This window comes from Dunckerocampus dactyliophorus, chromosome 9 (genome assembly GCF_027744805.1).
Source record: "Dunckerocampus dactyliophorus isolate RoL2022-P2 chromosome 9, RoL_Ddac_1.1, whole genome shotgun sequence".
In the NCBI taxonomy this organism is placed as follows: domain Eukaryota; kingdom Metazoa; phylum Chordata; class Actinopteri; order Syngnathiformes; family Syngnathidae; genus Dunckerocampus; species Dunckerocampus dactyliophorus.
Window position 1 is genome coordinate 14,579,110 of NC_072827.1, and position 15,228 is coordinate 14,594,337.

General features: G+C 41.7%; 1 protein-coding gene across 8 annotated transcripts in view; it reads left to right on the top strand.

Annotated features, from left to right (window-relative positions):
• The window catches only part of tns1b (tensin 1b), a 172,390-nt gene that overhangs the window by 32,478 nt on the left and 124,684 nt on the right, over positions 1-15,228 (top strand). For all 8 annotated transcript variants that reach the window (XM_054786473.1, XM_054786479.1, XM_054786471.1 and 5 more), the window contains exon 2: positions 14,059-14,173. In XM_054786473.1, coding sequence (XP_054642448.1) covers positions 14,059-14,173 — 115 coding nt within the window. The remainder of the gene's footprint in view (positions 1-14,058; positions 14,174-15,228) is intronic.

Sequence of the window (15,228 nt, forward strand, 5' to 3'; positions counted from 1 at the left end):
ACTTTTGGGGGGTCGAATGAAAACGGAGACTGTGTGCGAAAACCGGGGTGAAATTTTGGTGACAAATCAAAAGTCCCAAATGCATTTGCTACGTTTATCTGAACTCAACTAAGCTCCAGACGATTATTTTCTACTGATGTTTTTTTTTTCATTTTCTTGTTTGTTACTTCCGACTTTGCTTCCTGTTACACTCCTGATCAAAGTTTTAAGACCAGTTGAAAAAGTGCAAGAATTTACATTTTGCACTGTTGGATCTTAAGGAGGTTCTTAGTAGAGCTTCAAAATGATGGGAGTGAGACAAAAATTTTGAGTCAGCAGTTTATTGCAAACAACCATTAAACTGAAATAGGCTGTTCATCACACAGACAAGGGCCTCCAGTCATGAGAGGTGCCCTCTGCAACATCTCCACATAGCCAACTACCGTTTGACGCCCCTGCACAATATGAAGCTCTATTGTTCCATTGAAGGAAAAAGCAGTCAGATCAAGATAGCTCCCCCTTCACTGTGCCGTGTGGAAAACATATCAGGTGGGATCTCTTTTGTCATGCCAGTAACATTGGAAGCCATCATAACCGTCAAGGTAAAATTTTTTCTCATCAAAGAATAAAACTTTCTTCCACCTTTCAAGGTCCCATGTTTGGACATTGGGGCATTTTATGGCATTGAAGGAGACAAGGCTTTTGAAGACGTTCTTTGTTCTTAAAAACCTTTTCTCGCAGATGCCATCTGATGGTTATTGGACTGCACTTCGCACCAGTAACTACCATTTGGGCCGAGGATCATTCCATTTCTTGAAGGACAGCCAATCCGATCCTCCAGCTCAGGGCCGGTGAATTTTTTTTGGGTCTATCAATTGGCTTTTTAGTTCCATAACCCTCGGAATCTTTTAAAAAGAAATGAGTCCAACCTCAGCAGCAATAGCGCGCTGCGAGAGGCCTTGCTTATGCAGCTCAACAATCTGACAGCGTTCAAAGAGAGAAAGCTTTTTTGCCTTTACTATCAAGAGATCATGACAGTGAGAATACCTGACAGAAAATGGCATTGATTCCACGATTTTGCCAAGATCTTGTCTTTGAAAGGTTGTGGTATTAAACGTTTGATCACCCGGTGAAGAGTCTATTTCACTTTGGGTTTTTTTTCAAGAAATTGTTTACTCAAAATGATTTGTCCCATTTCTTCTTCTCGTATTTTGAAGCTCTACTTAGAACCTCCTTAAGACCCAACAGTGAAAAATGCAAATTCTTGCAATTTTTCAACTGGCCTTGAAATTTTTATCAGAAGTGGATGAGGGGATTTTAGATTCAATGAAATTTTTACTCTGTTGTATTTTTGACAATAGCCTGGAAATAACAGAAATGTGACTTTTACAGAAATTATGAGATCCGACCCCCAATTCCTTATAAAGTATTTTGGGTTGAGCCTTCTTGAATAGTTCGATATTGATCTCAAGCACTGACAGTCTCTCCGTGGCCATAAAATTGAACTTACGTTGATTTTGCTGAATTTGTTTAATTATTTCTTTTCATTTCAAGTTAAATTAAACATTTTATCACACCTAAACAATGCTTGTATGCAAACACGCAAATTATTAAACATTCTTTTCTTGACATTTAAAGTTAGTCTGTGGCAGTACTGGTTTGTTGTAAACCGGGGCATACAAAGATCGAGGTTTGACTGTAGTTGTGTTATAGACTACTGAAGATAAAATCCATACTAGGCATGGGCTGGTTACTCTTTTGAAGGTATACCGCAGTATGAACAAGTCACGGTTTCAAAACTGCTAAAATAGTCTGTCATACTGTACTACGCTATCAAAGAAAGTGGAGGTCCAGCGCGGCCACCATGTGGAAATACTTTGTCATGTCCTGTGTTATTCCTTGCAGTTGGAACTGGGCTTAGAGGTCCTGAAACCACGGGCATGAGATGTGTTGCGAAAAATTTTAAATTTTAAATTTTAAAATTAAAAATTTACTTTAAATACACATGTTCCACTGCCATCATGTTTTATTGTACTGTTTAATAATGACTGTTCAACAGAAGTTTTTTTTCCTCTTCTGTTCAAAAAGGTTTTTGAAAATAATAATAATCTATCTATCTATTTTAGAGCCGCAATTATAATACAGTGAAACCGTGCTATTTTTGCCCAAGGTTATCATACTGTCCGAATCTCATACCGACCCATGCCTAAACCAGACGATACTGTATGTCTCTCACTACGTTTATAAAGTGAGTATTGCATAAATTCAGTTGAAACCAGCTTTTTAAAACGCATATAAACATCTTCATTAGATCATGTTAGACTTTTGAAGAATTGGCTTAACACATGTAGACTCTGCCACCAAAAAAAAGTTTGTAGTCTTGCTAAAATACAATACCACAAAACTCATAGATTGTTCAGCGTTATTGCATTTTTTTCTTAGTTATTATCCGTTAAAGGTTTAGTGTCGTGGTCACAGTCACAAATGAAGAATGTTAATGTCAGAACTCGAAAACAGTCTTGGACAGGCTTCATAACTAACACCTGAGGGGTCACAGTAACACAACCACTGACCGAGGTTTAGTTTTTCATTTGATGATGAAATATTAGTAGAAGGTGTTGCTAAATTTATGACAGTTTTTTTTTTCCCGACTGTGTTGCTTACATGTGCCCCTTATGTCAAGCAAGTCCATTTGACATTTTTACTAAATCAACAATTACGATTTAGTTGTGCATTTTTATTTTGTTTGCATTTGTAAAGGTGTATCTACCAAATATTTTCACTATGAATATGGATACTTCAATATCGAATAAGCAGTAAATCCAAGACAATCAGGACAAGTCCACAACTCTGTGTTCCTCTCTGATGGTTTGTGAAAAAGACGGGATTTTTTTTCCTTCCTTGCTTATGGATGACTGAGTAATTTCCTCCCTGGGATTCATGTGAGGTAAAATGGATGTTGAGAGTGGAGATGTCAAGGGGGGCAGGAGGGAAGGAGGCAAAGCTGGAATGCCTGGGGTGCATTTTCCCCAAATGAATAGCAGGTGACTGTTCATTGTAAAGCCATTGGGTTAGTGGGAAATGGAGAGTGAAAGGAAGCGGACGGAGGAACGGTCTTTCCAGTCCTTTGCAGTGAATTGCTGCCCTTTCACTTGTTCTAATAGGTTGCTTACAATTTAAGGAGACTTCCTTCTTCAACTCGTCAGTGTAGTGGTTTCATTCAGGTGAAGTTTCACAAATGTGCCAGGACTGGTGCCATGTTTACTCCCGCAAACATACTGAACTGCGTGTTTGTGCGCATGCGCGTCCCTTCCCGGACACGTTGCGTTCACATTCCACACAAATACAAGTCGAAATTTTTTCGGAATGTGAACGACTACGTAGAAAATCGGATTTTAACAAAAAAACGGAATCGGGCATCATACCCTGCAGTGTGAACATAGCCTTAATCAACTTTTTAAAGTGGTTGGATGGTCTGTCTCTTGTCCATTGTTAATTCCCATTTTTCTTGCCATTTTTGTCACAACAAATTACTTTTCTCCAGTACAATGCTGTTCAACTGATGTTCACGAGGGCATAGTACCACAGTGTGTTCCGAACACTGTTGTATGCAGACAGAGGAGGTAGTAAGTCCTCCAGAACTTGGAACCCCTGTAGGAATTAGTTGCACCAACTGCCAAGGCTTGATCAGCCTCCATTTCTGCAGAACATCTTTAAAAGTATTTTTTTGTATAATTCTGAAATACACATTATTTTTCAGTTTTGGGTAACCTTACCTTTTTTTTAACCTCTGGCACTTCACCACTTACCTTTGTACCGTTTCAAGCTATTCATTGGACTTGAACGACTTGCATTTCGATAAATAAGTGGAAAAATGTTGGTGTCCTCAAACTTTTGACCGGTAGTGTACATGCTGTAACTATGTAGTCACAGGTACATTTATGGTAATATGTAATGCTTACAGTATTTTGCGTATTTCGGCCATTCTAAGAATTATCGGAGATTCCTCGCTCAGCGCATTGATTCCACATAGCAACATCGTAGAAGTGAACGCCTACACCTAGCATGAACTTTTCCAAACTCAGAAATAAAAACACAGCGGCAGTATCTCGAATATGTAGCCTTACCTTTTGGTAGTGGTCTGAGGCGTTGTGAGCGCGATGCTGACGCGCTACGGGCGAGTCTGTGGTGAAGCTAGCCGGCTAGTCGCTAGCCAGCTAGTCGCTAGCCGGTGTGGTGTGGCTAAGTGCCAGTATGCCAGTAATGTAGTTCGATCGGCGTAACAATGTTAATAATAACAATGTCGCTGTAGCTTGGCTAATTTGCACATCACATTATGTGTAAATGGAGCTCTTTCTTCTTACTTTATAGGAGGAATAAATATGTCCCATATGTGCAGTAATGAGCTGGCTCTTTTTACCTGTTTTTATATCTGTAAAACACACAGAAAAGAAAACAACATATGTGTTCATGTCTCACATAAGGACTGTGGATGATGGGCAAAATTCCAAAAAAAGCTCAGTTTTTCTACAAAAAGGCGGTTCATGCTCGAAAACCCCTCAAATGTACCTGAATTACAACAATTCGCTGTAAAAGACTCATTGCAAGTTATCGCAAACGCTTGATTGCAGTTGTTGCTGATAAGGGCGGCCCGACTAGTTATTGGGTTTAGGGGGTAATCTCTTTTTCACACAGGGCCATGTAGGTGTGGATTTTTTTTCAGCCGTAATAATAAAAAGTTTCATTTAAAAACTGTACTTTGTGTTCAGTTGTGTTGTCACTGACTAATATTTCAATTTGTTTGATGATCTGAAACATTTCAGTGTGACAAACATGCAAAAAAATCAGGAAGGGGGCAAACACTTTTTCACACCACTGTAGGTCACATATTAGAAAAAAATTAAAATTTAGCTGCCATGTGAATGTAGCTTAAGCGACATCAGCCAACTTTAAACTGTAACAAAGCATGAAGAAAAAGTAATATTGAGAAATTGAGAAATAGTATTGAGAATACTACTACTTTATTTATCTGTACAAGCCACTGTATGAATTGAGAAACACTGGTGTGCTGCGCATTGGTGATATAAATATAAGAAATGTCAAAAAGTGATTTATTTTGTATTTTCTTTTGTATTTGCGTGCGTGTAGTCTGAAAACTCCAAAAGCCTCAGCTATTTTGTTACATAACTTGAGATTTGTCCATTGACCACTCCCACAGATTTGCAGAAAGGCTGTGTGGAGACAGGACAAAGGTCATTTATTATCCCAAGAAGGGTGTATGTCGAAAGAGGCTGGGACTTTTTTTTGCAAATACAGGACAGAACAATAAAATCACACACAAGACCCATGACCATGACAAGACCCAAGACCACGACATCTGCAGATGGATACATGTCGTGGTCACTCCTCTGAGCCTTGTTGAAATGTCCATCCGTGCATATGGTGTTCCATATGGCGGCACGCTAACTCACTGATTAACCCAGTTGACTGGAGAGGATGGGTTCAAGAACAATAGTGTCTGATTGACCGAGGTCAGCCACTGTGCTCATTATTTGACTTTATTACCTTATTCAGACTGTCGGAAATATCCCAGACAGAGGGGGTGAAGTGTTTCCTCCTGCCCATCCACCCTCTCCTGCTGTCTTATTTTTTAAATGCAAACGCAAGGTCATGATAGAAATTCCTGTAAATGTTGGAATGATTTTCCATGGACATCCAAAGGAAAAAGAAAAGCAAACACCTAACAATACATATATTATTTAAATTAGCCTCTCGTCCTTCTTTTAGCTCATTTGATGATACGGTATATCGGCCAACACTGTCTGTTCAAAGAGCCGGTTGATTTTTTTGAGTGCTGTCACCTTTTGCAAGCGTATCTTTGACATTACTTTGTTTGTACTTTTGTATGCTTTGGACATTCAACTCCCAACTTGAGCGCCTACGATATTGGTAATCGGGAGCTGCTGACCATCGTGCTGGCCCTGCAGGAGTGGAGCACTTCTTACCGACTGTAAGAACTTTTTACGTTCAGGCATGGTGGGCCTTGTTCTTCACCAGATGTAACTTCACCCTCACCTATCCCCCTGGATCCAGGAATTGGAATGCCAAAGCCCTCTTCAAACTGTTCTGCCCTCCCTCTCGTGATAGTGGGAGGTGGAGTCTGGGGCCGTCATCCCCATAGTCTAGGAACATCTCTGCCATGCCTGGCACATCACATGTGCCACCCTCTAGCCACACTGCTACACGCAACTGGCAGACTGCCACAGGAAAACCTGCATCCGACTCCCAGCCCGGACAGAAAGAGCGGATGTCCTCAGGAGACTTACTTTTGGCCACAGACTTCAAGAAGCTCTTGCCTAGAGTCATCGGTCATGTCATCCACCCCTGTGCGACGAAACTGACACTGCCTTCTTCACGCAAGAGTTGCCCTGCTTTCCTCGTTGTCATCCGTAAGCCTGTTGCGTAGAGCGACCTCAGCCCTCTAGTCAATCCTCCTCTGCCTCCTTGGCTTATGGATGGCCATCCAGCCTAGACCGCCAAGTACGGGTGCAATGATACACAAAATTCACGGTTCGGTTCAGTTCCATGCGGTACGTTTGTGTTCCGGTTCGATATTTTTTTTATACAAAAAATAAATTACCTTTCAGCATGGTATGAATGTGGGAGGCGGAGCTTAGTGGCTCAGTGCTTGACAATACAACCTAAACCAGAGTAGTTGATCACAGATACAATGAGCTTTCAGCACAGAGCGCCGTCAGAAGTTGATAAAATAATTGTGAAACTGCGTATTGTTCGATACAGGGGTCACGGTTTGGTACGCATGTGTATTGAACGGTTCGATACAGATACACGTATTGTTACACACCTAAAGGCAAGGCCATTTTAGATGTTAGGAGAAGGTAAAGGGGCTTCCAGTGTCTGGTCGACTGGGAGGAGTATGGTCCCCAGGAACGCTTCTGTAAAGAGTAAAGAGGCACACCTGACCACCATCAGTAATCAGTGCAGCTTTTAAGCGCTGTGCCACTTCTAGAAAGACGACACAACATAACTTTTTGCCTCATGGATTGCGGTTCACCTTTCTGTCCGCCACAGTGTTTTGTATCGGCCATCCATTCTGCCCTTTTCTTGCTGTTGATTGCAATAGTTATTGCTTTGTAATTGTAATGATAAAGTAATAATCCCTCTGAGACTATTTCTTACCACACTGTGTTTTTGTTTGCATTTGACTTGGCTTATATTTTTTTCACTGTAGCGTTTGTTAGTTTTTGGAGCACCGTCAAGTCATCGTATTGTGACTTAACGTGGTGACAGTAACATGAAATGTAAAAAAAATTCTAGTAATGAAAAGTACTATACAAGTGACCTTGAATTGTTAAAGACTTACTGAGAAATCAGGAGCATTACAGATTTTAAAGCATGCGTGTGTGTGTGCATGGATGTGCATCTGTTTCCATCTCCTGCGTATTTACAGATTTTCAGTTTCTGTTTTACCGATGTGTGCTAATGAATGTGAGTCGGGAGATTATGCATGCCTATCCAAGGGAAGAGTGTCTGTTCCCAGGAGCTGCAGTGCCTGAGCTCAGGGGGGTATGCTTGCACCCTGACCTCAGCTTTGGGGTCCTGTCTGCCTGTTTAAAACCGTTTCCTTCCTTTGTGACTCATTTGAGTGCCTGCCATGTGAAACATATGTAAAAAGCTGAAGGTTCTTGCATGCTCCTGCAACATTAAAACAGAAAAATCATAAAGGGCCACATTGTTTATGAACATGACCTAAAAGTTGTCTTAAACTCATTAATTGTGTGCTACCCACCCCCCATGTCTCCCCTGTCACCCCCCTCCAAGCGACTCACCAGCTACCCCCTAAACAATAAACAAACTCCTAGAGTGCCAGCTGCATTGCTAATGGTCGGAAACAATGATGAGCTCACAAAAGGAAACCTCAAGCTATATTGTCCGGTGCCGTATTTACATAGTATTTTGAGGTTAAATGTCTGAGCATGGATTTCTGCAGAGCACAACAACAACAAAGGAGAAATGTATTTGACTGCTTCCCACTTTAAAGGAAAACTTCACTTTTTTTGGAATTTTGCCCATCAGGAACACACGTCTTCCTCTTTTCTGTGCGTTCTTAATATTAAAAAACTGCTAGCGCGAGACAGCTAATAATGCAATGTAATGGGATTCACGTATTCTACCTATACAGCCCTCTATTAAAACACCTTTAAAAACCCTCCAACAAGGTTTTATGGTTTTATATAGAAGTTGTGACCATATAGTCACAGGCACATTCATGATAACATGTAATACTTACAGTACTTTGCCGTATTTTGGTCATTTTAAGCGTTACCGGAACTTGCTTCCTGGGCACACTAATTTCACAGAGCCCATAGCAACGAACGCTACATCAGTCAACAACAGCAGCATAGAGAAAACGTTTGCTATCTAGGGAGAGAATAATTTCTGGGCGCTAGGCAGATCCAGCTATAGTGAAACATTAAGCCATTCTCATAGCGTTAGCATGTAGCACTAGTGCTAAACGTTTCATTGACAAAATAAAACCATCATGAAACAGTTACAAGATCCGCTCTCATTGCGATGCCGACTAATGGGATTGCACATGACTTGTGCTCACTGTTGAACTGGTAGCTTCAATTCAAACAAACCGGCGACGCAGCAACTCCAGTAGCTTACATTACCTCTCGGTTGTGTCGTGAGATGTTGCGAGTGAGGCGCTGTGAGCGAGGCGCTGTGTCACTACGTCAGAAAAGTAGTTCTTTGGCGTTAGCTCCAACAATAACAATGTCGCTCTAGCTTAGTTAATATGCAGGTCATGTTATGTAACTGGAACATTGTCGACATTCTTTGGAGGTTTTTTTAGAGGGCTTTACGTGCTTCCCATTACATGCATTGTTAGCTGACTGGTGCTAGCTATTTTTCTTTCTTCAGAACGCACAGAAAAGGGAAAGCCGCGTGTGTTCATGTCTCATAAGGATTGTGGATGACGGGAAAAAAATCTCAAAAAGTACAGTTTTCCTTTCATGATTTTGGGAAGGTGAAGGAATTTTGTTAGAACCTTGCTTCCGCCCTCAGATACAAGAGAATGACAAATGTGTAAAAAGGATAAGTCATATACTGTTGGATGCCTGGACCTCAGTATGTCTGCTAGGCAAATGTACTGTACGACTGACTGGATACGGCTCTACATAATGGATTTGTTATGGTCGATTGTTGTTGACTTCAAACTACATCAGGTGTTTGTGAGTTGTGTCTTAATGTCCTTGAAGTCCATATGATGTAATTTGTCCAGTTCCTTGATGATTCTTCGATTCTCCATTTAACTTAGTGTAGATTTAACAGTTGGTGCTCCAAGTGCCTTGAATTTCCCCTTTACTCTGGTGTCTTGGCATTTTGACTGCGGATCTCTAGTTAGTTATTTTGGATGACTGCAGGTTCCATGACAACTTTTTCTATTAGCCTCCATAGGGAGTTCTATATAAAAGGGCGGTAATCACCACATGAATGCTTTCATGCTTTCTTGCCGCAAAACAAAGGGCACATTTACATGACAACAACCAAGTAAAAAAACGCTCAGATTTTTTCAATCACATGTATACACATCACTTTGTCATAACAATCCCGCTTTCATACCTGCAAAATTGTCTGAAAACCTTGTAATATGCATTCTCCTTGTACTCAGAAATGATCTTTTGGATGCCTTTTGTCGGCCTATGTGTGAGTTTACAATTTGACCTATTTAAGTAATGCTGCAGTGGAGTAAATTGCACATTTTGCCGAAGAAATGTTTTCATTTGCTTCTATAAATTGTGTCATCTCAATGGCCTTTAATAGGTTTTTAATTTAGCTCAAGAAACTTATTTTCCGCTACTTCACTGTCAATTGCTCTTTTAGTGCTTTTCGAATAACTGGACTATTAATTAAGGCTCACCTCATCTAAATCCCCCTAAATTCAAATCCAAGATACCAACCCAGTAGTTGCCAAACAAAGTTCATGGCAGCACAGAAGGTAACTCCATGGAAGAATTCCAAACAGAACCTCCATTCTTTCCTAGGAAAGCTTTCTTGCCAGCACGGTGCACCCAGTACAGCCATGACTGCTATTTCAGCCAAACTAGATTAAGCTAATCATGTTATGCAGTGATAGCAAGGAGGGCGGAATGAGGGGTTGGCTGTCCTGCTGTTGCCATGTGGCTCTCAAATACAAACACTGAGCTGTCACACCGAGCTTGAGCAACACCAGGGGTAGCATCATTTGATTTCTTAAACCTCCACATGAACTCTGGTCTTTTGGCGATCTATAAATAAAGATGAGATTTCAGTTTTCAGTCATTCTACTACGTCAGCCTTGAGAACTAGAAACTAGAAGGAACGGTCGCTCAGTATGTTCTGGACAAAATCCAATAATCTTGTACTGTTTAATACTGATTTTCCTTTGGCCACAGAACTCACGAACTACAGTACACTGTCAAAACAAATCTGTTCCATATGGCAGTTCAGGTCAGTTTTTTTTTTCATTTTCAATTCTCCCCAACCCCTACAAATGATTGATTAATACGTTTCATGAGTTCATTATCAACTCTCATGGGATCACACTCCTCAGCTTTACGGGTAAGGTCTATTCAGGGGTTCTGGAGAGGAGGATCCGCTGGATTGTTAAATCTTGGATTCAGGAGGAGCATTGGAGCAGTGTGGTTTTCGTCCTGGTCGTGGAACTGTGGACCAGCTCTACACTCTCTGCAGGGTCCTTGAGGGTGCATGGGAGTTTGCCCAACCAGTCTACATGTGTTTTGTGGACTTAGAGGAGGCATTCGACTGTGTTCCTGGAGAACTTCTGTGGGGAGTACTCTGGGAGTATGGGGTATCCGACCAGCTAATTCATGGCGTTTGTTACCTGTGTGACTGGTTTGGTTCGCATTACCGGCAATTAGTCAGACCCGTTTCCAGTGAGGGTTGGACTCCGCCAGGGCTACCCTTTGTCACCAATTCTGTTCATTATTTTTATGGACAGAATTTCTAGGCGCAGCCAGGGCGTTGAGGGGTTCCAGCTTGGTGGCTGCAGGATTGGGTCTCTCCTTTTTCAGATGATGCGGTCCTGCTGGCATTATGGAGCTGTGACCTTCAACTCTCACTGGATCGGTTCACAACCGAGTGTGAAGCAGCCAGGATGAGAATCAGCACCTCCAAGTCAGAGCCCATGGTTCTCACCCGGAAAAGGGTGGAGTGCCACCTTCGACTCGGGGATGAGATCGTGCCCCAAGTGGAGGAGTTTAAGTACCTCGGGGTCTTGTTCATGAGTGAGGGAAAGATGGAACGTGAGCTCGACAGGCGAATTGGTGCGGCATCTGCAGTGATGCGGACTCTGCATAGGTCCGTTGTGGTGAAGGGAGAGATGAGCCGAAAGGCAAAGCTCTCAATTTACCGGCTGATCTATGTTCCTACCCTCATCTATGGTCATAGCAGCTTTGGGTAGTCATAGGAGGTTTTGATAGTGACCGAAAGGACAAGATCACAGATACAAGCGGCCAAAATGACTTTTCTCCGTAGGGTGGCTTGGCTCTCCCTTAGAGATAAGGTCAGAAGCACTGTCATCCGGGAGAAACTCGGAGTAGAACTGCTGCGCCTTCACATTGACAGGAGCCAGATGAGGTGGCTTGGGCATCTGGTCAGGATGCCTCCCGGACGCCTCCCTGTGGAGGTGTTCCGGGCACATCCAACTGGTAGAAGGCCATTTATATTGTCTTCCTGAAGGAGAAATACTAGTAATATAAGACAACTCAAATTTGGTTGTACTGGCTATGACCAATGAGCGTCGACATTCTGTGCTATTTATTGATTGAGTAGCAATGCGATAGGACTTGGGATGCTCCGATCAAGGTTTTATGCCGCTGATTCTGATACTGATCATCCAGGACTGATATTGATCACATGGATTCCATCCATCCATCCATCCATCCAAATGCTGTATTAACCGTTGTACCCCCGCAAGATAGTTTTTGTGGCGTGTGTTGGCAGTTAATTTTCACACGGCAGACGTGATTGTTTTTGTTTTGGCACGCCTGTGAAGGAAAGTGGGAGTAGGACGCTGCCCAAGACGGTAGGGCAAAACACTGCACTGCACGCAGGGATCACTACAGACTGCAATAGTACTAGCCACAGGTGATCGCTTTTTGTGATCGCCGTTAAAATGCATTTATTGGCATATGCCGATCTCTTGATTTTTCATGGAAACTGGCCAATACTGATCGATGGCCGATCCATCAGAGCAAATAAGTAAATAGGACACACCTGGGCAGCAAAACACACCTGTCAGTCACATGTTCCAATATATTTGCTCACATGAGAAATGTGTGTGTTCAAACAAAAGGTGCTATAAAAGCTGAAATGTTGCTCTCTGGTCTCCTATTCATGTTTTGATGTCAAAACCAAATGTTTTCAGTCTTCAGCAAAATAAAGAAATTGGCCTCACTGTTCCAATACTGTAGTTGGGCACAGTAGTTGGAAACATATAATATCAACTTGCTAAATTATTCCCTTGGCAGTCCATGTCACATCATTACCAGCTATGATTGCCAGATAAATATTACTGGCTTCACATCAGAAAGAAATTAGTACACTTGAAAGCTGTTCTGTTCTTGTGTTGCGGCTTGTGAAACTTAAGTCGTTGTGTCTTTGCCTAAACTGTCCATTTTTACTTTCAAGTCTCTGAACACCCACAACACATATAACTCTGTAATGTCTTCTGTCAGACCTACCTGCCTAGTGTTTGGATATGCGTCTCTGCATTCTGTGATGACTGCATTCCTTAAAAGTCCATGTGCCCCATATGGAAGCCATCATGATCGCTTCATGATGTTCTTGTTAGACTTAAGTCTCCAACAAAGGAGGTAAGAGATACATCAAAGTAGAGTAAGCTTTGTGTAGATTGCTTTCTCAGAATCAAGAATTAGGTTTCCTTCAAAAGTGAAGACATGTTGGAATTTGGAATAGGGTTGGGCGACGTGGACATTCGTAACAGGAGGCGAGAGCGCTGACCACACGGCCAAAAGCCCAGTTTGTCGACCGCGTGTTCAGCGCAGCTCTTAAAGCAGAGGGAGTGAGGTTTACCAACGTACACTTGCACAGCCTCACAGGCTGGCATCCGTTACATCAAGTCCTCCAATATGTGGGATCTCTACTTTTAGCGCTCTCCATATGGGTGTATGTCCTGGCACTTAATCCACACGGAGTATATAATCTGTATATATCTGCAGATTTAATACAGATATTCAGCAATGTTCCTTACGGTTGTCCTTTTATTGTTGATCAAGTACCACACACTGCTTGAGTTCACAAAAACATATTGTGGTCTGATGTATGTTTTTTTTTTTTTTTTAACAAAATGGCTACAAAACATTTATATGGTTAAGGTTGTCTGACTTATTCCTCAATTAGCTAAACCTCACAGGGACCAGTTGGCCAAATAGACCACAGAAATGATGTGAAAATGACTTTTCCCAGTGGTTGGTTCTCAGTGTGAAAGAGCAAACACATTACAGGTTTCTTGAAAAGATACCACAGGAAACAGTTGAGCCCCCACCTGGAGTTGATGTGTCCCAATCTTACAAAGCAGACAGAAAAAAAGATTTAGCTGAGAAATGACTTTTGAAAAAGACCAGCGAGATGCAGGCAGACAAAATGACAAAAAGCTGCACGGGAAGGACAAAAAGAGAGTGAAAGAAATTAAAATATAATTTTGCTGATTTGTTTGGAAAACTGCATCCCCTCAATTGAGAAACATTTGAATTCAAACACTGATAATATATAGCGTTGAGACTTTTATGTCTGCGTGTAATGCTCTCTATGAGAGGTGGCTTCAGGGTGAAGTTTTTAATGGCCGTATGTGATTTATGCGTGTAGCCAGGTGTTCATTTGTTCATGCCATAGACGGATTGTACAAAATGAACCACTTACCCAACACCTGCACAAAACATCTGTTCAAAACAAACTCAACCATCTGGACTTCATGAAGTAACATTTTTAGCACTCACACGCCACCTGTGTATTTTGCTTTTCTCTGTGCAGCCGGAGGAATTGGAGACTTTGCATTCCCATACCTTCCGGGAGAAGACTTTCAAGAAGGCCAAGCACTGCAGTGTTTGCAAACAGACCTTCATCCACGATGGGCTTATCTGCAGAGGTCAGTCACCTAAGCTGAATCCTAATACGTAACTTTTTATTGTGAAGGTACTGTAGTTTCTGTAAATCAGATATGATTCTAAATTTCCTCAAACAACTTGTCTGAATATAGGAAACTGAAAACACACTCTAAGTCTTGCCCATCACCCACGACAATTACTGTAGACCCTAAGATCATTTGGGAACTCAACTGGGGGGAACAACATAATAAAACTCAAGTTCCATTAGCAAGAGCAAAGGTTCCCTTGGAGTAGCCAATCCTTACCTGCAGCAAAGACATCCATCACGGGCCTAACTGCAGTGTCATCTGATGTTATCTCAGGTAATCTGTAGGTCACATCATAGTCAGATTCAAAATCTAATAGCTGGTAGGTTGACTGGTTAATATCTCACTTTTATCACAGGAGGAAGATGATAGACTGAAGCTGTATGTTTTGCTGCTAATATTGAGACATCCCATTTAGGCTTGCAACTAAGGCTGATTTAAATAATCATTTACTCGGTCGATAATTTTTTCGATTAATCGATGAATTGGATTAAAAAAAACACACACACACACATTTTTAATTTCCGCCTCTTAGTAGCAGATTGCTACTAGATTTCAGGGAGGGAAAAAGTCCATCCATCCCTTTAAGAATGTATGGATGGACTTTTTCCCTCCCCAAAATCTAGCAAAGAAGGCCAGGAAGACAACTTTCTCCGACTGACAAACATCACAAACGCTACTGCAAATCAACGAGTCACTGGCACAGACTGCAACATGTGCATCACCAAAAAATAAATAAGAAATAACAAATAAATCAACTTTAGGGCCAGGCTTTGCATTTGGCTTCAGCTTGTCTGTTCTTGGGGGAGGGCCGGTGCCTTCTTTGATGGTCAAGTTGTGACGCACGTAGCAAGATGATATGGCCTGCGCTAGACAGGCACAGGCGTAGCTATTTGTAGTTTCACTATTCCACCACTAGGTTTTGTGTGTTTGCATGGGAAGAGTTGTGCATGAATGTACCCATTTTCCTACGCAAATGTACAAGTGGATAAATCCCATCATTTGCGTGG